The sequence below is a fragment of the Stegostoma tigrinum genome, chromosome 8 (assembly GCF_030684315.1).
Source record: "Stegostoma tigrinum isolate sSteTig4 chromosome 8, sSteTig4.hap1, whole genome shotgun sequence".
Taxonomy (NCBI): domain Eukaryota; kingdom Metazoa; phylum Chordata; class Chondrichthyes; order Orectolobiformes; family Stegostomatidae; genus Stegostoma; species Stegostoma tigrinum.
In genome coordinates this window covers 90,932,635-90,955,008 of record NC_081361.1, presented here as the reverse complement: position 1 = coordinate 90,955,008, position 22,374 = coordinate 90,932,635, and the positions used below count along the sequence as shown (strand labels likewise).

The following is a 22,374-nucleotide window of genomic DNA, read 5'->3' as shown; positions in this document are numbered from 1 at the left end:
CTCTCCTAAGCTCTTTCTTCCCATCCTTCCTGGCTAACTTGTATCCCTCTAGAGCCTTTTCGGTTCCTCTTTTCCTCAACCTCACATAAGCTTCCTCCTTCCTCTTAACCGGCCGTTCGACCTCTCTCAAGAACCATGGCTCCCTCACTCAACCGCATCTTCTCTGCCTGCTAGGGACAAACATATCGAGCACATGCAGTATGCATTCCTTAAACAATCTCCAGATTTCTGAGGTGCTCTTCTCTGACAGCATCTGTTCCCAATTTATGTTACCCAGTTCTTTCCTAACTGCATTGTAATTACCCTTACTCCAATTGTAAACTTTAGCCTACCGTATGTACCTATCCTTATCCATGACTATCGTGAAGGAAACAGTTGTGATCGCTCCTGCCAAAACGCTCTCCTACCAACAGGTCTAACGCTTGGCCCAGTTCGTTGCCAAGTACCAAATCCAAAGTGGCCTGTCCTTGTGTTGGTCCATCCATATACTGTGTCAGGAATCCTTCCTGAATGCACTGGACAAAATCTGCTCCATCTAAACTGTTATAACTAAAAAATTTCCAATCAATATTTGGAAAGTTGAAGTCACCCATGATTACAACCCTGTGACTTCTGCACCTTTCCAGTATCAGCCTCCCAATCCGCTCCTCCACTTCTCTGCAACTATTAGGGGGTCTGTTTTAAAAAAAAAACCAACAAAGTAACTGACTGTCTACACAGTCAGTTTGGACCTCAACCCAAACTGACTGTGTAGACATATTATTCTCAAACTGCCTTTCAGGAAGCTGCTATACTCGCCTGACTAGCAATGCCAGCCCCCAACCTCTCTTTCCACCCTCCCTATTTCTTTTAAAGCATCTAAATCCCGGAACTTCGAACAACTATTCCTGTCCTTGAGTTACCCAAATTTCTGTAATGACCACAACATCGTAGGTCTAAGTTCATCCGCTTTATTTCTGATACTTCGAGCATTGAAGTTTATACACCTCAAACCATCTCTGTGTTCGCAATTACGCTCCATCGACTGCATTTCTTTATAAACCACCTCACTCACGTTGTGTCCGTTGGAAGGCCAAATACCTCATCCTTTGAATTATAAATTTGAATCCCCACCCCCTGCCAAACTAGTTTAAACTATCCCATACAAAACATTTAGTTGTGAGATGTCCCTTTTGGTCCAAAGTGGGGGGAGAAAAGAGAACTCTGGATGGAATGATAAGTCGAGTTCCTGGCTGTTAGACCATTGGGTTACAGAGAAGTTAGTCTGGTTAGAGAGAGGTTTCAGTTAAGAGAAAAACTGGTAAACTAGATTGTAACCAAGTTAACAATGGAGACGAGAGCTGGTATACCAGAAAATGGGTTATGGGGATAAGGCAGGAACAGGATACGGATTGTGGATAATCAGCCATGATCATAATGAATGGTGGTGCTGTCTCGAAGGGCCGAATGGCCTACTTCAGCACCTATTGTCTATTGTCTAAATGGAAACAGTAGCTAATTTGGTGTTCAGCTTCAGTGTGTGCTGCTGCAACGTGCACAATTTGCAAGAAAGTTAAATGAGACTGTTGTAGCTTTACAATTCAAAGTATAAACATTTATGTCAGGGGCCTTGTCTATGAACTGGTTGACGATGAAAAGGAACTTTGGAAAATTATGCTATCAGGCTGCAGAACTTGTGTATGAGTGTGTTCTTTGGTGTCAGCCATATTTGGAACTTCCAATTGAATTTTCAGCCAGTGAAAAACACAAGGACTGAGGGGTGTACCAGAGGTAAGTTAAAACTGCACTGGTGGTTCTTTTGTTTGAGAGTCCTCTTTTGTAGTATTAGTTGAAAATTTTCTTAGATGAGAAATCATTTTGATATTGTATGAATCTTTAGAATCCCTACAGTGTGGAAACAGGCCCTTTGGCCCAACAAATCCTCACCAACCTTCAGAGCACCCACCCAAACTCATCCCCCTATAACTCACCAGTCTACTCATCCCTGAATGCTATAGGCAATTTAACATGGCCAATCCACCTAGCCTGCACATCTTTGGACTGTGGAAGGAAACTGGAGCACTCGGAGGAAATCCACGCAGACACTGGGAGAATGTGCAAACTCCACACAGTCGCCCAAGGGTGGAATCGAATCCGGGAACCTGGCGCTGTGAGGCAGCAGTGTTAACCACTGAGCCACCGTGCTGCCTGTATTTGGATCCTTAATTTTGCTTAATTTTACATTGATTTTGGATTTGACAGTAAAAGTAGAAGTTTTAAAGAATGAAAGCTTGTCCATCAATTCCTTCTACCAGAGTTGTTTTGTTTTCTTTGTTTTTATTTTTGGAAATTCCTTTTCTTTTCAGATTTTTAACCTATCTAGGGGGGAGTCCTGATACAGTCCTGCTGTGATCGCCCAGTTATATTTTCAATGCACAGACCAGTATCAGAACCACACAAAATTGCTGCCATAGGATAGGTTGCTGTGTTGGCTCTGTAAAATTCCAGCTGTAGGGAATATAATTCACCCATTATACTCCAGGGCTCAAATAAAGTAATAGAATTATATTGAAATGGAAGTGAGAAAAGTCCCTACTTTAATCAGGTAAAGGGCGAGCCTGAGTAATTCTAAATATTATTTTCCTCCCAACAGGCAGTGCTCTTATCAAATGTGGAGAAACCGAAAACCGAATTGGTGCTGCAGAAAAGGAGTTAATACACTCCTCAGAAGTTAACTTTTTGGCCCCCCTGAGGAACTTTCTGGAAGGAGACTACAGAACGATATCTGTACGTTGAAGCCACTTCCACTTTAATGCCAATGTGTCTTTGTTGTTTATTACATTTATGGCCAGTCTTCCATCTCCAGAGTTCTGAGTTTTTTTGTTTTGAGGATGTGATATTTCACTCCTTGCTGGCATGTGTACACCGCATGATTGTATAGGAAAGCAGCTTCCATCAAGAATTAGCAAGCAATAACTTTAACTTGACTTCCCTTTTCTATATGTCAAATCTGCTCTCTGCCATTCTGTTGAAATGTATTGGAGACTTAGTTTCTGTTAGGAATTCAATTTAAACTCTAACGTTGGATAATTGGGTGTTGGCAATTGCCGAGGGCAATTCTTCCCCCAGTTTATTTTATGAGCAACATTAAAACCTAATGGGTATCTTAGCGACTATCACCCATTGGAAACTTGACCTAAAAACCTTAACTGAATAAATTGAAAATGCTTGAATTAATTATAACATCAGCTAGCCCCACACAGACTGGCAGCTTTCCTTTCTCCGTAATGAAGACGAAATGCTGTGGGTTTTGGAAATCTCAATCGGGATGCTGGAGAAACTCAGCAGGTTTGTCAAGACCTGTGGAAAATGAAACAGTTATCAAATTTGGTATGACTCATCTTCGGAATTCAATGAACTCGAAGCATTAACGCTGTTTCTCTCTTCACAGATGCTACCTGATGTGCTGAATTTCTCCATTTTCTGTTTGTCTTCTTTTTTTCCATGACTCGGTTATGCATTTCTACTGAGACTGTTCCAGCTTTTCTATCTGATTTATTTCCAATACTATCAGATTGACTTTGAGTGGAGAATGGCTGTGTAGACAGGCCCTTCATTGCACTAACAGCTAACAGTCTGGTCATGCACCATTAGGATCGTGATGCAGAGTAGGAAAACAGATCCTTTCTGTGCTGAACAGTTTATTCTATTAAATAGTTATTAGTCTTCGATATCATTGATGTTCAGGTTTGATTTTTGGTTGCAGAAAGAACGTAAACTATTGCAGAATAAAAGACTGGATTTAGATGCAGCGAAAGCAAGACTGAAGAAGGCAAAAGTCTCAGAAGCCCGGTCAGCAGTAAGTAAAGTACAAACTGGTAGGAGTAGCCCGTTGTAATTTTAAGGTAGAGATCTACTTGGAAAATCTCTCAACTATTGAGGCCCTGTATGCTCAGTGTTCTGGAGATTTGTATATGAAAGTATAAGAAATTATTCTTCGAACGCAGACAGCCTTAAATGACAACTTCTGTTATGGTAGATAAGCTTGTTCGTAAGTTTTTAATTTAAGGCTTTATCTAGGCCAAACTTAAATAAATACAAGTTAATGTTTTAAGTAACTGATTCCAAATGCTGTAAAGTATTTCTGTTAAGCGCGTTAAGGTTTCATTGTAAGGTCACCAGAACCCAAATGCAAATATTCCAGGGGACATGGGTTCAAACCCCATCATGTTAAATGGGGAAATGTGAATTCAGTAAAAAACATGGAACAAAGCCTTGGCTTAATGGTGACCACGTAATCATTTTGAAATGTTTCTTTTTTTTCCCAAAAAAAGTCCAGTTCCCTAATGTCATTTAGGGAAGGAATTCTGCCATTGTGATCTGGCTTACAGGTGATTCCAGACCCGTAGCCATTGGAGTTGGCTCTTAATTGCCTTCTGAGCCTACAGGGATGGACATCAGTTGCAGCTCTAACCAATAATAAAGAACAACGAAAATTACAGCACAGAAACAGGCCCTTCGGCCCTCCAAACCTGCACCGATCGAGATCCTCTGTCTAAACCTGTCATCTATTTTCTAAGGGCCTGTATCCCTTTGCTCCCTGTCCATCTATGTACCTGTCCAGATACATCTTAAAAGACACTACCATGTCTGTGTCTACTACCTCTGTTGGCAACACGTTCCAGGCATCCACCACCCTCTGCGTAAAGAACTTTCCACGCATATCTCCCATAAACTTTACTTCTCCCACTTTGAACTCATGACCCCTGGTAACTGAGTCCCCCACTCTGTGGGGGCAAAAGCTTCTTGCTGTCTACCTTGTCTATATCCCTCATGATTTTGTAGCCCTCAATCAGGTCCCCCCTCCATCTCCATCTTTCTAATGAAAATAATCCTAATCCACTCAACCTTTCTTCAGAGCTAGCCCCCTCCATACCAGGCACCATCCTGGCGAACATCCTCTGCACCCTCTCCAAAGCATCCACATCCTTTTGGTACATTTCTGGTCGCCACATTACACAGTACTCTAAATGTGGCTGAACCAAAGTCTTATACAACTGTAACATGACCTGCCAACTCTTGTACTTGATACCCCATCCGATGAAGGAAAGCTTGCCATGTGCCTTCTTGATCGCTCTGTTGACCTGCGTTGCCACCTTCAGGGAACAATGGACCTGAACACCCGGATCTGCCTGTACGTCAGTTTTCCCCAGGACTTTTCCATTTATTGTATAGTTCACTCTTGAATTAGATCTTTCAAAATGCATCACCTCACATTTTCCCAGATTGAACTCCATCTGCCATTTATCTGCCCAACTCTCCAGTCTATCTATATTCTGCTGTAATCTCCGACAGTCCCCTTCACATTCTGCTACTCCACCAATCTTCGTGTCATCATTTAATGTCCACATTAAATTTTTTAAAAATTGTGTTTTTTTTCCATAATAAATGTTGTACTTTTTGAGATGTGTAGCATACTGCAAACAATTTTGGTATCGTTCAGGATTCAGTGGGTTATCTTTTTTCTCTACATCAACAAGTTATAGATTCAAGTCCTACTACAGAGATGTAAATGCAGTGCTTGGTGATTGTGTTGCACATTTCAAAGATGAGTTTTGGATGAGATGTTAAACCAAAGGCTCATTTGCACCTTCAAGCAAGATGACCTCGGGTGTTAAAGATTCCAAATATTATTTTGAAAACTTGCAGGGGACTATATTTGGGTAAACACTATTTTCATCCCTCAACTGTCACGTAAACAGATCACCTGGTCACTATCACATTGCAGTTGTGTAATTGCTGTGTACAATTTGACTGGCTCAGACATTACAGTAGGGCTACACTTGAAAAACAGTTCATTGAACACTGAGGCCATGAAAGTTGTTATATGAATGCAAGTCTGTTATTTGCGAACGTGGTCTGTAGGTTGTACATGGAATCTGTGTTTAAATGTCTACTGTGTTCAGCTCCAATCTGGAGCCGTGCAGAGCAAAAGCCTCCGGAATATGAAAAAGCAGAAACTTATGTCTGGAGCGTCCACCTTTGGCAGAAGCATTGAATATCAGATTGATAAATTCAAATGACATGGCCTTTGGTAGCAGTGTTTAAGCCACGATGTAGCCACACTTTATGACAGTCATTAGGAGGTTGATTCCATGCATTAAACTTCGTAATTTCAGTTTTTGTAAACCAAGCTTACATAACTGATCCTTGTAATATAACCTACATGGATGCCTAAATTCCTTTGCTACTCCACAGTTGCTAATTTTTCGCCAGTAGAGAGAGTTCCCGTTTGTCTGCCTTGAATAGAAAATGGACAGCCTCGTGCCGACCCTTGAGACATTTAGATTCTGCAATGGCTAACTGAATCCAAGTTCAGTTGTATCTCTTAAAGTGAGGGTGAATATGAAGTCATATAGTTTGGGTGTTATGAAAGGCCCTATAACATATCACTTCATAAAAATCCAAGAAAATTCCTAATTCAAGTTGCTATGGATAATTATAATATTGATGTTGCACTTCTTGAAATTGCTGGGCCTTTGACCCCCACCATATCTATGTAGTAAATAGGGCAGTGGGTGAGTTGTGGTGGTAATGCCCGGACAAATAGATAGAAAGTACATTAATGACCTCTCGGCAGAGATCCGTGCAAGGCAATAAAGGGAGAAGGATTCTCACAGAAGCCTTATTGGTCAGTGCATTGGGTGTGGGGTTTGGAGCATCATGGTCCAGTTATACAGGACATTGGTGAGCACACTTTTAGAATACTGCATACAATACTGGTCTCCCTGTGAGAGGAAGAATGTTGTTAAACTTGTGAATCTTTTGTGAACCCTTTCAAAGATATTGCTCTGATTGGGGGCGGGTGGAGTTTGAGCTGTAGGGCGAGGTTGAATAAACTGGGGATTTTTTCCCCTGGAGTGTTGGAGGCTGAAGGGTGACCTTATAGAGACTTATAAAATCATGAGGGGCATAGATAGGGTAAGTAGACACGGTCTTTTCACTGGGGTGGGGGAGTCCAAAACTAGAGGGCACAGGTTTAAGGTGAGAGGGGAAAAGAGTTTAAAAACGACCTGAGGGGCAATGTTTTCACACAGTGGTGCATGTATGGAATGAGCTGCCAGAGGAGATGGTGAGATGGGCACAACGGCACCATTTAAAAGGCCGCAATGGGAAAGGTTTAGAGGGAAATGGGTCAAATTCTGGGAAATAGTACTATAATAGTTAGGGTAGCTGGTCAGCTTGGACGAGTTAGACCAGAGGGCCTGTTTCTGTGCTGTATAACTCTGATTCTCATAAACTTCTTAATACACTTTGAGTTTTTCAGGGGATGGTTGCCACACGTACAGATTGTGATTTTTCGTCTGCATTCTACGTGGCTCTCTTTTTGGGCTTATCACAAGGATGAATCAGATTGGTCGGTACGGAAACTTGCAGTTAAGTAGCTTTGTCAGAATCCCACATCCTTAGGATTGGGAAAATAAGATTGAGAGAGATCAGTCACCCAGGAAAAGGTAGAACATTTGGTGATCGTGACTGAAGGAAGGCATAACAGAATGTAGAGATAATATGGTGTGAAGCTGGATGAACACAGCAGGCCAAGCAGCATCAAAGGAGCAGGAAAGTTTGACGTTTCGGGTCGCAATCCTTCTTCACAAATGGGCGAGGGGAAGGGGATTCTGAAATAAATAGGGAGACGGGGAGCCAGAAAGAAGATGAATAGAGGAGAAGAAAGGATGAGAGGAGACAGACTGGTCAAAGAGGCAGGGTTAGAGCCAGTGAAGGTGATTGTAGATGGGGAGTTAGGGAGGGGATAGGTCAGTCCAGGGAGGATGGACAGGTCAAGGAGGTGGGATAAGGTTAGTGGGGAGGAGATAGGGATGGGGCCTGAGGTGGGAGGAATGGGTAGGGAGGCGGGGACTAGCTGGGCTGGTTTTGGGATGTGGTCGGGGGAGCGGAGACTTTGAAGCTTGTGAAGCCCAGGCTGATACCCTTGGGCCGCAGGGTTCCCAAGCGAAATACGAGTTGCTGTTCCTGCATCTTTCGGGTGGCATCGTTGTGGCAATGCAGGAGGCCCAGGATGGGCATGTCATCCGAGGAGTTTTGGGGAGGAGGAAGTTGAAGTGGTTCGTGACTGGGAAGTGTAGTTGTTTGTTGCGAACTGAGCGTAGGTGTTCCACAAAGCGGTCCCTGAGCCTCCGCTTGATTTCCCCAATGTAGAGGAAGCCGCAAGGGGAACAACAGATACGGTATATCACATTAACAGATTGTGGCCCCATCATTGAAGAAGTCAGATGATTCATTGGATATTTCTTAAACGGCTCCTAATAAGAATGACAAAGTGGTTCGCTCACTGATTGCACAGTATTCCGTCATCTCTCCAGTTTTCATGCCAGAATTTGTCTCAAAATGATTGGTAAAAGTTTTCCTCCTTGTTCTCTATCCCAACTTTTTTTTATTGCTGATCTGTTAGAGACCAGCAACTGATACCAAGAAAAATATATTTATTCTAAAGTAAAATATGCTTGGTAAATCTACTATCACAAGGCTTAGAAGAAAAGTGAGTAGGGTTATTTAACTATATTTAGATGTGCAGATATTTGGATGCCCAAAGATGTGCTGGTTGCTGGATTGGCCATGCTAAATTGTGCCGTAGTGTCCGGGGCAGCCTAGGTAGGTTAGCCATGACAAGTACGGGCGTATGGGGGCGTTGGTCTGTGTAGGATGCGCTTCAGAGGGTCGGTGTTGACTCAATGGGCCAAATGACCTCTTTTTGCACTGTAGGGATTTTAGGATTTCATGATTCTAGATTCTAGATTCTACAACACAATTAATGTACTTAAGCAAGAATTGATTAGCCAAAAGACCTTTCCTCACTTTTTGAGCTTTCTTGTATTGTTAGATTTTAATAATGCTGAAGGATATAGGTAATTGAAAGGAAGTTGCTGAAGTAGTATGGCTTTGTGCTGCAGAGTAAAGCATGTGGTAGGTGCATGGTCAAGACTATTTCTCATTTGCCACGTACAATATTTGAGTTATAAATGTTTAATTCTGATGCCAGTTTGAACGCATTCCACTTCTACACACCTTTCAGAAGTGCAAAAATTAGTTTGACTTTGAGTTTAAGTAAACTAAAATGCTATTATTTTGATACTGAATAATTGTATAAGTTATTTTAAAAGCTTGACTCTGTTAGAGTAAGTTCTCAAATAGTTCAAAAAGCCATGATACTGTTTTTTGGAATGGTTGAAAGAATAGCAGGTCTGTATTCACAACATGATCATGTCAGCAACAATCAATCTGTGTGTTATACTTTCTTACCCATGTGAGTGAGGGTGTTGCTATTTAATTCAGTTGATGAGCTTAATGTAGCTGTTCACACTGATTTGGGCTCGGACTATGATAAAATCTAGATGAGTGTCTTAACATCAAGTTAATAGGCATTTAGACCAGGTATACAACTGGGAGTTAGCAGATGCCAGCTACCAAAGCAATTGGGTGCAAATAAATAATCCTGAGGCTACAGAGCAGAGAAAAAAAATTCACAAATCCCATACCAGATTACAACACTGTCCACTGATTTGTCAATGGCTGGTTGGTAAGAAAAGAATTTGTTTTGGTGTTGGTGCCTCCAATTAAATAACTGGCCAGTACATGAACGCTCTCACATGACAGGTTAGACAAGGCACTGTTGCTTCCTCAAACATCTGTGTGAATCATAGTTGAGAAGTTTGATTTCTAAAACAGTGCATTATTCTACCATACAATATGATATTAACATAGTGAACCTGAATCCACTGTTGATTAAAGTATACTGTATTTTATACAGTGTGCGCCTCTTCAGCTTTACAGCTTAAGTTATTGTCATTTGGCTAATATGACTGTCTCTTGTCCTTGTTTACTTTACTTGAATGTTCTAGCAACTAAACGCTTATGAAGCTGAAGGAGACAACTTTATGGTAAATTTCTCTTACATGCTCAACTTGCTGCATGTAACATGGCTGAAGGTTTGTTGGCCTTGTGTGTTTTGAATTTATACTTGAATGCTTACTCTTGCTATCACAACCTGGTGATCCTGGGTTGACAAGTTTGCACTTGTTATCTCGCGTAAACTACTAAACGAGATAGATTTGAGTTAGTAGTTTTGTACTCGTTTTAAAACTTGATCTCCCTACTTTATTGCAGTGAATTTATCTAGATTTTCAATTTTCTTTTCCTTGGGGCTTTAACATTTAAATAAATCTTCCTCTCTAATTTTAGTTGGGAGGAGAAGCAAAATTTGCTCAATTCCAGATGGATGCATCATTTGTCCTGCTAAAATACTTCACCTTTTGTTTTAATTCTTGGTAAAGTTGCATGTTGTGACTGCCATTGAATAATTGACATTTGATAGCAAGAGGAGGTATAGCTGTCCTTGTGTTTACTCCCAACACCGTTTCTGACCCCCACCCCTGTGGCCTCTGGAATTGTACGATTTTAGTATTCTGTAATTATACAATTTTTGCATTGACCCTTTCAGTACTGAATGTTCACATCAAATTTTCTTAAATATTTGCAAAAATTCACAGCTGTTGTCACATGTTGGAGTTATATACAGAATTATGCAGTTAGTATCTTTTGGTACCTAATGATTTTAATCATTTGCTACTGAAGAAGGTTAAGTAGAAACAAGACCTGAAAATTTGCATTTTAGTAGTAAGTGGTGATATAGCTAAAGCTTATGGTTGAAGATAAGCTGATGTTGCAGTTCAAAATGGGAAAACTTCACGTTGTGCTGTCTAAACTTTAGATGTACCCAGCTGCTGCTTAACACTTACAGCAGTTCTTGATAATCTTAGGTGTATCAATAACCATGTTCAACACTAACCTTGTAGTACTTTATGTACGTACTGCAGAATTGTACAGACTTGTTACCAGGACACATAGAGGTTGGGGTTCTTTAATCTCCTTTAGAATTGTCATGTTGGATCAGTTTGTTGAGATTATGGCAAAATCACTTTGGATCCCACAGCTATAAGATGTGCAGTAGCAACCCAGGGACATATTCCCCTCTGTGACCATCTAAAATTGCACTGGACTGTCCCATTGGAGAATGTACTGTCTCACAGTTGTCAGCCTTCTGTGTCTCCCAAAGTTTCACTTTCTACCGTGCTCCTTGCCCGTCTTAGGGAGGATGGATGTCTTCCTCTTTTAAGAAAATATTCGAGGCAAATGGGCTTTACAAGCTGTTTGTCCCTTCTTTCAGAAAACATCATTGCCTGCATTTGCTGCCTGTCTATCTATTTTCCTGCTTTGTGGACAGCTGGTCTGAGCTGAAAATTTGCTTTGTATACATGTAAACTGATATGTTGTAACATGAGGTATGATGTTACCAATGTTTACATTAAGTGAATGTTTCAATACAGTACCTGAAGAATAGCTACAGTATTACGTAGACCCTTTATACAGAGCAATAAGCCCTTGGCCCAAATGGTCTGTGCTGATGTTTGGACTGCACGTGACCCTGCTCTGATTATAATTTCCACTTCTCACCCTGTCTGCTGGTATTGCCCCATGAATGCTTCACTACTGTCTGCTTGAATCGCTTCATGTGCCAGCACATTCCTCATTCATGCCACTTGTGTAAAACTCATAATTATATCTTTGTAACAATGGTTATCTTGCGTGATTATTCCCTTGTTCTGGCTTACCCCTAGCAAGTGCAACAGTTTCACAAGATCCAGTTTGTTGAACCCTTTCTTAATTGTATTGGATTGAAATGATGTTTAAACTGTTTTTGCATCACCAGGAATAGACTACTTTACAGTCAGCATTATTGGTTTGTTGAGCTAAACAGTTATTGACAGAGTATTCTTTTATTGTCTTGAGATGCTGCTTTGTGTTCGAAACGGCTATTTAGGATTTCCCAAAAACCAGTGTTTCAATGAAGCAATTCAGGCTTTAAAACATTGTTGTACCCTTTCAGTTTATTGTAATTTTATGGTATGGAATAACTTAGCAAAAATACTGGCTCAGCTGCATACGAGACACTGAACATTTTGGAAGTTTCTCATTGAACTCCAATCTCAGTGATCCTTCCACTTCCATTATCATAGTTGTATCGGGCAACCCACAAGACAGCTGGCTCACGACTTTCTCTGATAATCAGTATCTTTCGACAACAACATTTGGTTGAAATCCGTGATGATTGCTGCTTGACCGCTCCTCCATTTGTAGGAATCATGTAGTAAATCACTGCATTCTGCATACAGACACGCAGGTCTCTACTTTTTGCTTTGTTACAGCACTTTTCGCTTTGACACATTATTGTAATATGAACAGTTCTTCCGAGAACTATTATGTATCTTATTGATTTTTGGGCAGCATTGGTGACTTACTTTTCTTTTGATATTTTAATGATAAGATACTTTTCAAAATTTTTGAGGAAAGGATTTTAGCATTTTGTTCAAAACCTTCAGAAATTAGCAAGCATTTTCCTAAAAATTGATTATCTGATTTAAAGTATGACAGAAGAGTTGTGAATCTCAGTTGACAAGAGTATGATGTTAACTTGAAGTTCAAAACTTGTCTTCACATTAAGACTGTGCATCACCTGCTGCTCCGGTTCAATTTAATTTTGTTTCCATGGGTATGTTTTGCTTCTATGGTTCTTTTGTTGAGCAGTAATTAGCATATTACACTTGTATATCTGTCATCCATCTTATTTTAAAAAGTCTGTGCATCTGACAAATATATTGCAAATTTGTGACTTTGTTGTTTGTTTAAATGCTTGACAGCTTTGGGCAGAGGAGGTGACGAAAGTAAGTAAAAGTAAAGCTGTTTTCTTGTAATAAACCTGAACCTTCTAAAGTGTTTAGGGCACAGTAACTGATTAATATTTGAATTGCTCTTCAAAAAAAAAGTTTGAGAATTTGGTTTTTGAGTAGCAGCTATAAGTAAATGTTGACTTCAAAAATAGTTATTTTCTTAAATATCTGCCAATAATCAGCTCTCTTACAAAAATGTAGTCCCATTATAAATCAGCTTTCTCGTCCCATGGAGCTTCAGGATGCCATTGTGCAACACACCGGTATAATTACAACTGAGTTCCATGCCTTTTGGATCATAGTTCTGTTTTCTTCTGCATCCCTTCTGCTATAAGTGAGCTGCACTGAAATAGCTGTCAATCTAACTATTGAGTCAGGCATTGGGAGGCTGAGTGACAGTTGGATTTTGTGACGGGCTAAAGTCGAGAACTTGCTGTTCAGGAATGGGTGGGGGGAGAAAAGAGTATCTGTATTTGATCATTAGGAAATAGCATCAGTCTGTGCTGTATAGTCTGATGCTAATGTTGCTATTTTTAAAATGGATTGCTGTTCAATCTGGTTCTTTCACTGCAAGTGTTGATATTGGGCAATTTAAATGATTAAATGTAAAGTCAAGCTATGCACTTTTGTCGTTGATAATTACATTCGTAGTTATTGATAACCATAGATTAGAATGCTTAAGCAGTTCTGCATAATAGGTTTAAAAATTAATTTTGAAGCTGTTTCTTCTGCATATAATTTTTAAATTATTTTAATTCTTTAATATGCAGTGTTATCAATTTTACAAATTAAGATTGCACAAAGTCTGCAGTGATTTAATTCTAGATCAATGCCTTTCTCCTCTTAAATGTGCAATTCCTACAGGTGTTGACTCACATCTGGGGGCTCTACAAGCTTACCGTTAGCCAAAGGAGAACTGCTACTATAGAAAATAGTGCTCCAGTTTCCTCCCACAGTCCAAGGATGTGCGGGTTAGGTGGATTGGCCCTGGGAAATTGTCCATAGTGTTCAGAGATGTCTAAATTAGGTGGGTTATAGGGGAATGGGTCTGGGTGAATGCTGTGCGGGTTGGTGTGGTCTTGTTGGGCCAAAGGGCCTGCTTCCACACTGTAGGCAGTCTATAAACTGTATGCTAGAAAGTGACATTCAAAAAGCTGCACAAACACAACTGATGGTTGACCCATGCAACCTCTTTTGACAACTTTCTTTTTGATGTTTCGGCGTTTAAAAGAAAAAAGCTTACACCAAGACATACAAGAAAAAATGTTTTTGTTTTAAATTCCACTCGCAATTCATTGCAGTCTGTGGAAAAACCTATTGACTGAATGATCGTAAACTGTCCATTGGATCCTATTGCTAGACTTTTGAGATGACAGTTGCCATTTTCTTTTACACTTAGTCAATTTCAAATGAGATTACACATTTACATTCATACTTGTAAGTTGTAGAAAGCTATTGATTGTGCAGTTAGCTTAATGTGTAGATAATTTCAGTTGAATTCTATCGTCTGTCCATCACTTGGGCATTTAAAAATATAGTACTGTTTTTTAATGTGGGAATTAAATAGTCAGAAAATATGTTCTTACACCTCTACACTGCCCACCAACCTCTCCTCCACATCCAGTACTGTTCTGTGTAGCACTTGCCCCTAGAACTCCCTTGGGGAGACGAAACACAGACTAAGGGACCAGTGTGCAGAGAGCAGATGCTCCGCAAACACCAACCAACCTGACCTTCCAGTTGCCATCCACTTCAATTCTCCCTCCTGCTCCCCTGGTGTTATGCCCATCCTTGGGCACCTCCACTGTCAGAGTGAGGGCAAACGTAAACTGGAGGAACAATACCTGAATATTTCACCATGGGATCTTGAGCCCAACGGCCTGAATATTGACTTCTTCAGCTTCAAAATATCTCTACTCCAGTCTTATCCCATGTCCTGCCTCCCCAATCTGTCCTAATTGTCCACCTTCTTACTCCTATATCTGCCTGACCCTTCACACTGACTAACCACTATAACCCCTTATCTGCATTCACCTATCACTATCCCGCCTACCTTTTCCCCTTCCCCATCCCCTTCCTCTATTTATTTCTAGGCTCCCCTCTTCCCCCTCAGCCCTGGCAAAGGGTTTTGGCCCAAAACGTTGACTTTCCTACTCTTCAGAAGCTGACGGACGTGTTTGTCCGTTTCCACGTTTATTGACTCTGTATCTGCGGTCTCCTTAACACTTGTAATTAGATTCTTGAGATGAGATTTTTACATATTTTTCTGGCGAGCGGAATGTTTTAGCTAATATCTGGCTTAAAAAGTAGAAGATAACAAAGTGTGAAGCTGGATGACCACAGCAGGCCAAGCAGCATCTCAGGAGCACAAAATCTGACGTTTCAGGCCTAGACCCTTCATGCAGTTCCCATTATCACTAAAAAGTAGAAGTGTCTCTTTTCCCCATGAAAAGTTATTTCCTTGTTCAAATGCCCGAGCATTTATTTATTCTCTCTCTATGTAGGCTGAGCAGGAAATGCGGATTACACAAAGTGAATTTGACCGCCAAGCAGAGATCACAAGACTTTTGCTTGAAGGAATTAGCAGCACTCATGTAAGTTCCTTTAACCCTTATCACTGGCCTTACTGAATTGCTTATATAATGCTGTCATCTTACCCAGTTCCCTGCTGATGTCTATTAACAGCATTCGAGAAAACCTGACTGGTAATTACAGATACCATTTCAGTCTAAACACATTAAACTGTCTCAACTCCTCATGGATGATTTTGAAAGAAAAAACAAAATTGCTGAATTAATTGACCTTTTTTGCCAATGTGTCCTTTCCATTCTGCTCTTTGTTTCTTGCTCCCACAGGCTCATCACCTTCGTTGCCTGCATGACTACGTTGACGCCCAATTGACCTACTATGCTCAGTGTTACCAGTATATGGTTGACTTACAGAAGCAGCTTGGAAGGTAGTAAAGTTTTTCAGTGGAAAAGGGTCTTTGTGCAGTAAATAATGGCTCTCAAATCTTTCCTGTACAATCTAGTGTAGAGCTACAGACAGACCAAATTTTTAAACCAATAAAGATAATTGTGACTAAAATGCTTTGGGCCTTCCTGATGTGTTATAGGAATATGAGTTCAAGTTTTCATTCTGTAAAGAGTAGTAGTAAATGATTGTTTTTCAGGTTGCTCAGGAGTCAGACTAGGATCACTGGTTTTCTTTGCCTGTTTTGACACAAGACTTAGTGTGAAAATTTGCAGATTGTGAACCGAGGGGTGGATAATGATAGACTCCAAGAAGTTGTAACCTGGAGGGATTGAAAGACACGTGCGGTAGATGAAATTTAATGCAGAGCACTGTAATGTGAGTTGTTTTAGAACGTTGACAAGCAGTATAAGAGTCAGATGTACTGCACGGAAAGAAACCCTTCAGTCCAATTGTTCCATGCTGACCAGATAGCTTAAATTAATCTAGTCCCATTTGCCAGCATTTGGCCTGTATTCCTCCTAAACACTTCCTATTCAAGTGCCCATCCATATGCCTTTTAAATGTTGTAATTGTACCAACCTCCTCCACTTTCTCTGGCAGCTCATTCTGTACACGTACCACCCTCTGTGTGCAGGCATTACCTCTTAGATCCCTTTCTAAATCTTGCCCCCTCCCCTCAAACCTATGCCCTCTAGTTTTGAACTCTCCCACCCTTGGGGTAAGAAGACCTTGGCTATTCACCCTATCCATGCCCCTTGTGATTTTATAAAACACTGAAGTCACCCCTTGGTCTCTGAAGATCAAGTGAAAATAGCCCCAGCCTGTTCAGCCTCTTCCTATAACACAAACCCTCCAACATTGGCAACATTCTTTGTAAATTTTTCCTGAACCCTCAAATTTTACAATGGCTTTCCTATAATAGGGAGACCAGAATTGAATGCAGTATTCCAAAAGTGTCCTAATCAATGCCCTGTACAACTGCATCATGAGATCCCAGCTCCGGTACCCAATGCAAATAACATCAAGAGTATCAAACATCACCTTCACTACCCTGTCTATCTGCAATTCTACTTTGAAGGAATTCTGAACCTGCAGCCCAACGTCTCTGTTTGCCAACATTCCCCAGGACTCTACTGTTAAGTGATAAGCCCTGCCCTGATTTGCCTTATTAAAATGCAGCACCTCATATTTATCTAAGTTAACCTCTGTCTGACACTCTTCAGCCAACATGAATGCCAAAGTCTCAGAGGCTAGAGGAGATCAGAGATCAGGAGGGAGGAAGGGAGGTGAGGGGGCTTGAAACAAAGGGATGCAAGTTTTAAAACGGGGTGAGGTTTTCTGCAAGAGTACAGAAACAGGCCCTTTGGCCTGCCATGTCTGTGCCGACCATGGTGCCATTCTCATACAATCCCACTTCCCTGCATATGGCCAATATCCCTCTATTCCTTGCCTGTTCACGTGCCTGCCTGAAAGCAACATTTAAGAGGCAAATGTATCTGCTTCTGTCACCTGCCCTGCAGCGCATTCCAAGCACTCACCACCCACTGTATTTAAAAAAAAACTCAGTTAAACTTCTTGCCCCTCATCTTAAATCTGTGCTGCCCTAGAATTGACATTTCCACCCTGGGGAAAAGGACTCTGACTGTCCACCCAATACATGCGCCTCAATTTTATAAACTTCTTTCAGGTCACCCCTTAGCTTCTGATGCTCTAGCAAAAGCAATCCAAGTTCGGCCAACATCTCCTTGTAGGAAATACACATCAATTCAGGCAATGTCCTGGTGAACCTCTTCTGCAACCTTTGCAAAGCCTCTCATCTTTCCAACAGCTCCTTTGGCATCTTTTCCTCAGGTTCTCTCTGAAAAATAAAAAGCACAATTCTAGAGGATACACAGTAACAGTGTGTGCGTGCATGTTGTATATGCATGCAAATCAGTGAAGGCCACACAGGGCAGTTTGAGAAATCCACAGGGGTGAAGATTTAATTTCTAACTTGTTACCTGTGTCTCATGGGTACCACCATGAGAAAGGAATGGAGTCTATATCATGTTGCAAATTAAATAAATAAGAATGTAAAAGAAGTTGATGTTGATGCTGATGCATCGTTTCTGGTAATTTCACCAATCTCTCTTTGGCTTACTTCTTAAGGTAGGTGCCAGAATGGAAACTTCATATGTCATTACTTCCTTTTTAATATTATCTGAAGACTAGACCCAGAAGTCGCTGTTCCTTCTATTAAGACTTGACTTTTTTAATTTCAGCTTTCCAACCACGTTTTCTTCCAACAACAATCAGACAGCTTCGTCTTCCCTTTCACCAAGTGTTGTGCCAAGTTCTGCATCTTCCGTCCCACTGTGCACACCGAACTGTCCAGTACCTGGTAGTAATGATTATAAAGTGCCACCCAGTGGCACCAGAAAGGCACGGGTGCTCTATGATTACGATGCTGCAGACAGTAATGAGTTGTCACTTCTGGCTGATGAGGTATGTAATAAAGTGCCGAAATGTTTGTCCATTGTTTATAGGTATTCTCCTAAATTAGCTAAGGAGGCACAATAATCGAATTCACAGTATTCCTCTGGCCTGATTGGGAGGTTATGCAAACAGATATTTCCTCTTGAAGAATCTAGAGCTAGGTAACACTATTACAAAATAGGGGCTTGCACAATCTATACAGATAAAATGTTTACTTGTAGAAGTTTGTGTATTTAGAACTCTTTCTTAAAAGGCGGTAGAATAAGAGTCTTTGAATTTTTTTTAAGGCTGTATTAGATATTTTCCTGGCAAGTAAGGGGATGAAAGGCTGTCCTGAGTAGGCAGGAATATTAAGTATTCAGATCAGCCATGAATTTATTGAATGGTGATGTGGATTCAAGAGGCCTACTCCTCCTTTGTCCCCTGTATTCGACACTTGTGTTCATGAATCCCCACTGTCACATTTAGTAGGGGTTTCTGGGCTTCCTTTATCTTAATGTTTTTGTTTTTTAACACATCACTTATACCACAGAGAGAATTAAGTTGGGTCTTTTGTATTTCCGAGTGTCGATTTATTCATTGGAAATTGGATTTTGACCTGCTCCTTTTATTCCTGTTTCTAACGTGACGATGCTGAGATCATTTTCAGCTCTAACTCTATTCCAAGGCTTCTCAGGTCTTGGTTTGTGTGGATCAGTTGCTTAATGTCTTACTCAGCTGAAGCTTCAAGGAGCTAAGTGATTTAAATTGATCAAACTTGTTTGCCTATATTAATCAAGATTGGTGAGCAATCAAAAAATGAAGTTTGATTTTCCAGAAGAAAAATTACTGAAATAATATCAGAGGCCAAGATGTAATTAACAGTACAATATAGATGAAATTGATGAAGCTGTTCTTAGTTGAATGTTCCTTGGACTTAGTTTTTGCAATAAGTAGCTCCCCAATTTCTTTCTCCCCTGTTTTAACCTTACTGTGAGCTTTAATTAGAGCTAATTTGAGAATTCCCATGGAATGCTATCAATTTCACTTCAATTTTGTGCATTTTGAGCTATTTTCTTTAATTAAACTCAAAGTTACAGTAAAGTAGTACCCTAGTTACCTCCTTTGTGTAGTTAAGTGTATTGTAGAGTAAAAGTTATGGTTGACAGCATATTCATTTTCTGAGATCTGAGTGTTTGTAACTGAATAATGGGAACGATTCAATATTTAAATGATACTTCAACACAAGTTGATGTACACACAGTTGCACTTATAGTTTGCATGCTGAAGAGCAAAGACAATTTGAACCTAATTATTGATATAGCCTGTTACTGCACTTCCAACTTTAAAAGCATCTGGACATTAGGGACTTGAACTGAAATTTTGCCCATTTCCAGTTAACTGCTATTGCATTCCAAAAAACCCATTACTGTAACAGTTGGACAGTTCAGTTAGTTCAGAATCCTAATTTTGGAGAGCTACATCTTAAGTGTGCTCACACTTGTCTTGCCCTGTCCTCTCTTCACTTAAGCTCTGCCGGCATCAGCACCTCGGGATGGCCTTGACATTGCTACTTGTATTCCAAGAAAGAATATTAAAACCAAATCCCCTCAGTGTGATACCTAAACTTTGGAGTCAGGCTTTTTGGCAATCTTGCACTGGTACAGCACTGAAAACTTTATAGTGCTTTTAGCATGGAAAATGGACTGAATCGTGCAGGAAATAAAAAATACGAGGAGAAATAGAACAATGACTGCTAAGCCATGAAAGAATACTTCAAGAAATAAGCAAGGGAGAGGCAGAGATGGTGTTAAAGAGAGTAGTACCAGAACAGGCGAAGGTGTATTATAGCCGCAGGCCAAAGGGAAATGGGAATGTATGGAAAATCAGAGTCTGAAGATCTAGGCATGCCAGAGTGATAAACAACAGGAAGAAGTTCCAGGAATAACAAGTTGTAGGAGTGATTTGAGAAGAGGAGTTTGAAGAAGGCTAGTTTTAAATTGCAGTTTGGGAAGAGTGAGTGTGGGTCCTTGAGGGTCAGTGATTGAGCAAGACAGAAAAGCAACGTGAGCTTTGAAACTGACAGAATGCGAAGGAAGAGAACCCTGTGAAGATGGCGTTAAAGAATTTGAGCTGGTGATGAGTGAATAAGCACTGGTGTTGTGGAAGCAATGTGAGCTGCATCTGGGCATTAGTTATAATGATGGATTTAGGATGTGTGGCCTAAATGTCAGCACTGGGTCACCATGATCTGGTTCTACTTGGCCAAGAGGCTGAGTTGCGCTGGAACTATTGGATGCTTGTATGATATATTGCTCTTGAGAGGATGCGGTGAGGATTCTGGTGCATGATCCAAATAGTTTGAAACTGAACCCATTCTTTCAAGTATCTTTTTACAGAACTGTTATGCTGCCATCAGTGCTTTATAAGAATCTGTAACAATATGTGCACTCTCTCATAGAGCATGTCCTGACATTTACAGTAGCATACACTTCTAATTCCTGTCCTGTAGTTTAGTTGTTTCTCTCTGCTTCCTCCCTCCTTTCCTCTTCAATCATCTATCTTCCACTCATTTTCCACACCTGTCAATTTCTCTTCCTGCCCCCTCTTTGCTACAACTAGTAATAGATCTGGTTTCTGTTTCAGGTAATAACAGTTTATAGTCTGCCAGGAATGGACTCTGACTGGTTAATGGGTGAAAGAGGAAATCAGAAAGGAAAAGTCCCCATTACATATTTGGAGCTGCTAAATTGAGTATGTGGTAACCTGAGCCTTTGATTCTGGCTGTAATTGCAATGTGTTTAATTACAGCTAACTTTGTATCAAGCAGTTTATGAAATGTCTTCCATGCAACATGCCTCTGAAATGTTAGGGATCGTTTGAATTCTGTGAATGGCAAAAGTTGCATGTTGCACTCAGCAGCACTCATTAAAGCAAGTATATAAACCCTTGCTTTTGTAAACTTCGAATATTTTTGTGCCATGGATATTATTTGCTCAACAATAACAGCTTCATTTTCTATTTAATATTTCAGTAAAATAACTTTTCGTACTTTAGTGGTTGAAAATGCATTTCTTAATTAAACCAACTTGAATACAATGTCCCAGTATTTCTAAAACTTTATTATCAGACACACGGAATTTAGCTTATAAATTACATGCGCTGGTCTAAATGTTAAAATTAATGTACAGCATTGCCAAAATAAAATAAATTATGAAAAACCTTGTTTGTATCTGTCTATTTTGGAAGCATGTGCATATATACACTGATGTAATGTGCTGTTGGTAAACTTATGAGACTGAATGTGATTTAGATGGAAACATTAAGTAAACTAGATGAGATTTCACCTGCATTGTCATTTTCTGCCCTTTGCTTTCTGGCATAGGAAGCCGCTTTTCAGTATGTGACTGGCTGGCTCATTTTAAGAGGGCACACTGTGACGTTTTTCTCTAGTTAGATCCACTGGCCAAGTTGTTGACTCTGGCTCCAGAGATGTAAGCTAATAGCAGCACATGTTTGACCTTGCAATTGTCACTTCTGCAAACATCAATAGACATTGAGAGCCTTTCCACATTTAATGTTTCAGATTTCACTTGCTAGCAATGCACCTGCCGAAAAGAGAAGCGATCTTTCTTTCAAACTTCAAGCTCCTGGATCAAAACATTACACACAATGTAGAATTTTTTTTAGAAGGAAGTTAGGAATGTGCTGTTCTCTGAAGTCATCACTGCTGCCTCTGGTAGTTTCAAAACCCTGTGATGGATAGGACATAACTTGGGATTTCTGGGGTCTGCGGTCAATGATATTCAAAATAGTGTGTCAAGCCTGAAGACAGTAAAACCTAGTATCAGAAGAAGATGGGATGTGACGGCTGGACACAAGTTTAACGTTGGATTATTTTGATTCCTCAAGTTTGTTTACAGTGGCGCATCAGTTTGTGTTGTAATTTAATAGGTTTTAAATATAAGCTTTTTTTTCCCTTCGACAACACTTTCCAAACCCACTATCTCTGCCATTTAGAAAGACAAGGGCAGCAGATACCCAGGAGTGGCATGAACCTCTGCCTGCCATCCCTTCATTGTTGGTGTCAAAATTCTGGAGCTCCCTAACAGCACTGTATGTACCTACTCCTCATGGACTGCAGTGGTTCAACGAGAGA

The 22,374-nt window shown here is 40.4% G+C and overlaps 1 protein-coding gene across 6 annotated transcripts in view; it reads left to right on the top strand.

Moving 5' to 3' along the window:
• LOC125456304 (endophilin-B1-like) overlaps positions 1-21,437 on the top strand; it is a 50,043-nt gene extending 28,606 nt beyond the window's left edge. For 2 of the 6 annotated variants that reach the window (XM_048539307.2, XM_059648106.1), the window contains exons 4-11: positions 2,633-2,766; positions 3,746-3,838; positions 9,900-9,986; positions 12,756-12,779; positions 15,290-15,379; positions 15,641-15,741; positions 18,023-18,245; positions 20,862-21,437. In XM_048539307.2, the coding sequence (XP_048395264.2) occupies positions 2,633-2,766; positions 3,746-3,838; positions 9,900-9,986; positions 12,756-12,779; positions 15,290-15,379; positions 15,641-15,741; positions 18,023-18,245; positions 20,862-20,969 (860 nt within the window). In that variant the 3' untranslated portion in view covers positions 20,970-21,437. The remainder of the gene's footprint in view (positions 1-2,632; positions 2,767-3,745; positions 3,839-9,899; positions 9,987-12,755; positions 12,780-15,289; positions 15,380-15,640; positions 15,742-18,022; positions 18,246-20,861) is intronic. The other 4 variants (XM_048539311.2, XM_059648109.1, XM_059648108.1 and 1 more) reach the window with 4 other exon arrangements.
• Positions 21,438-22,374: the final 937 nt, after the last annotated feature.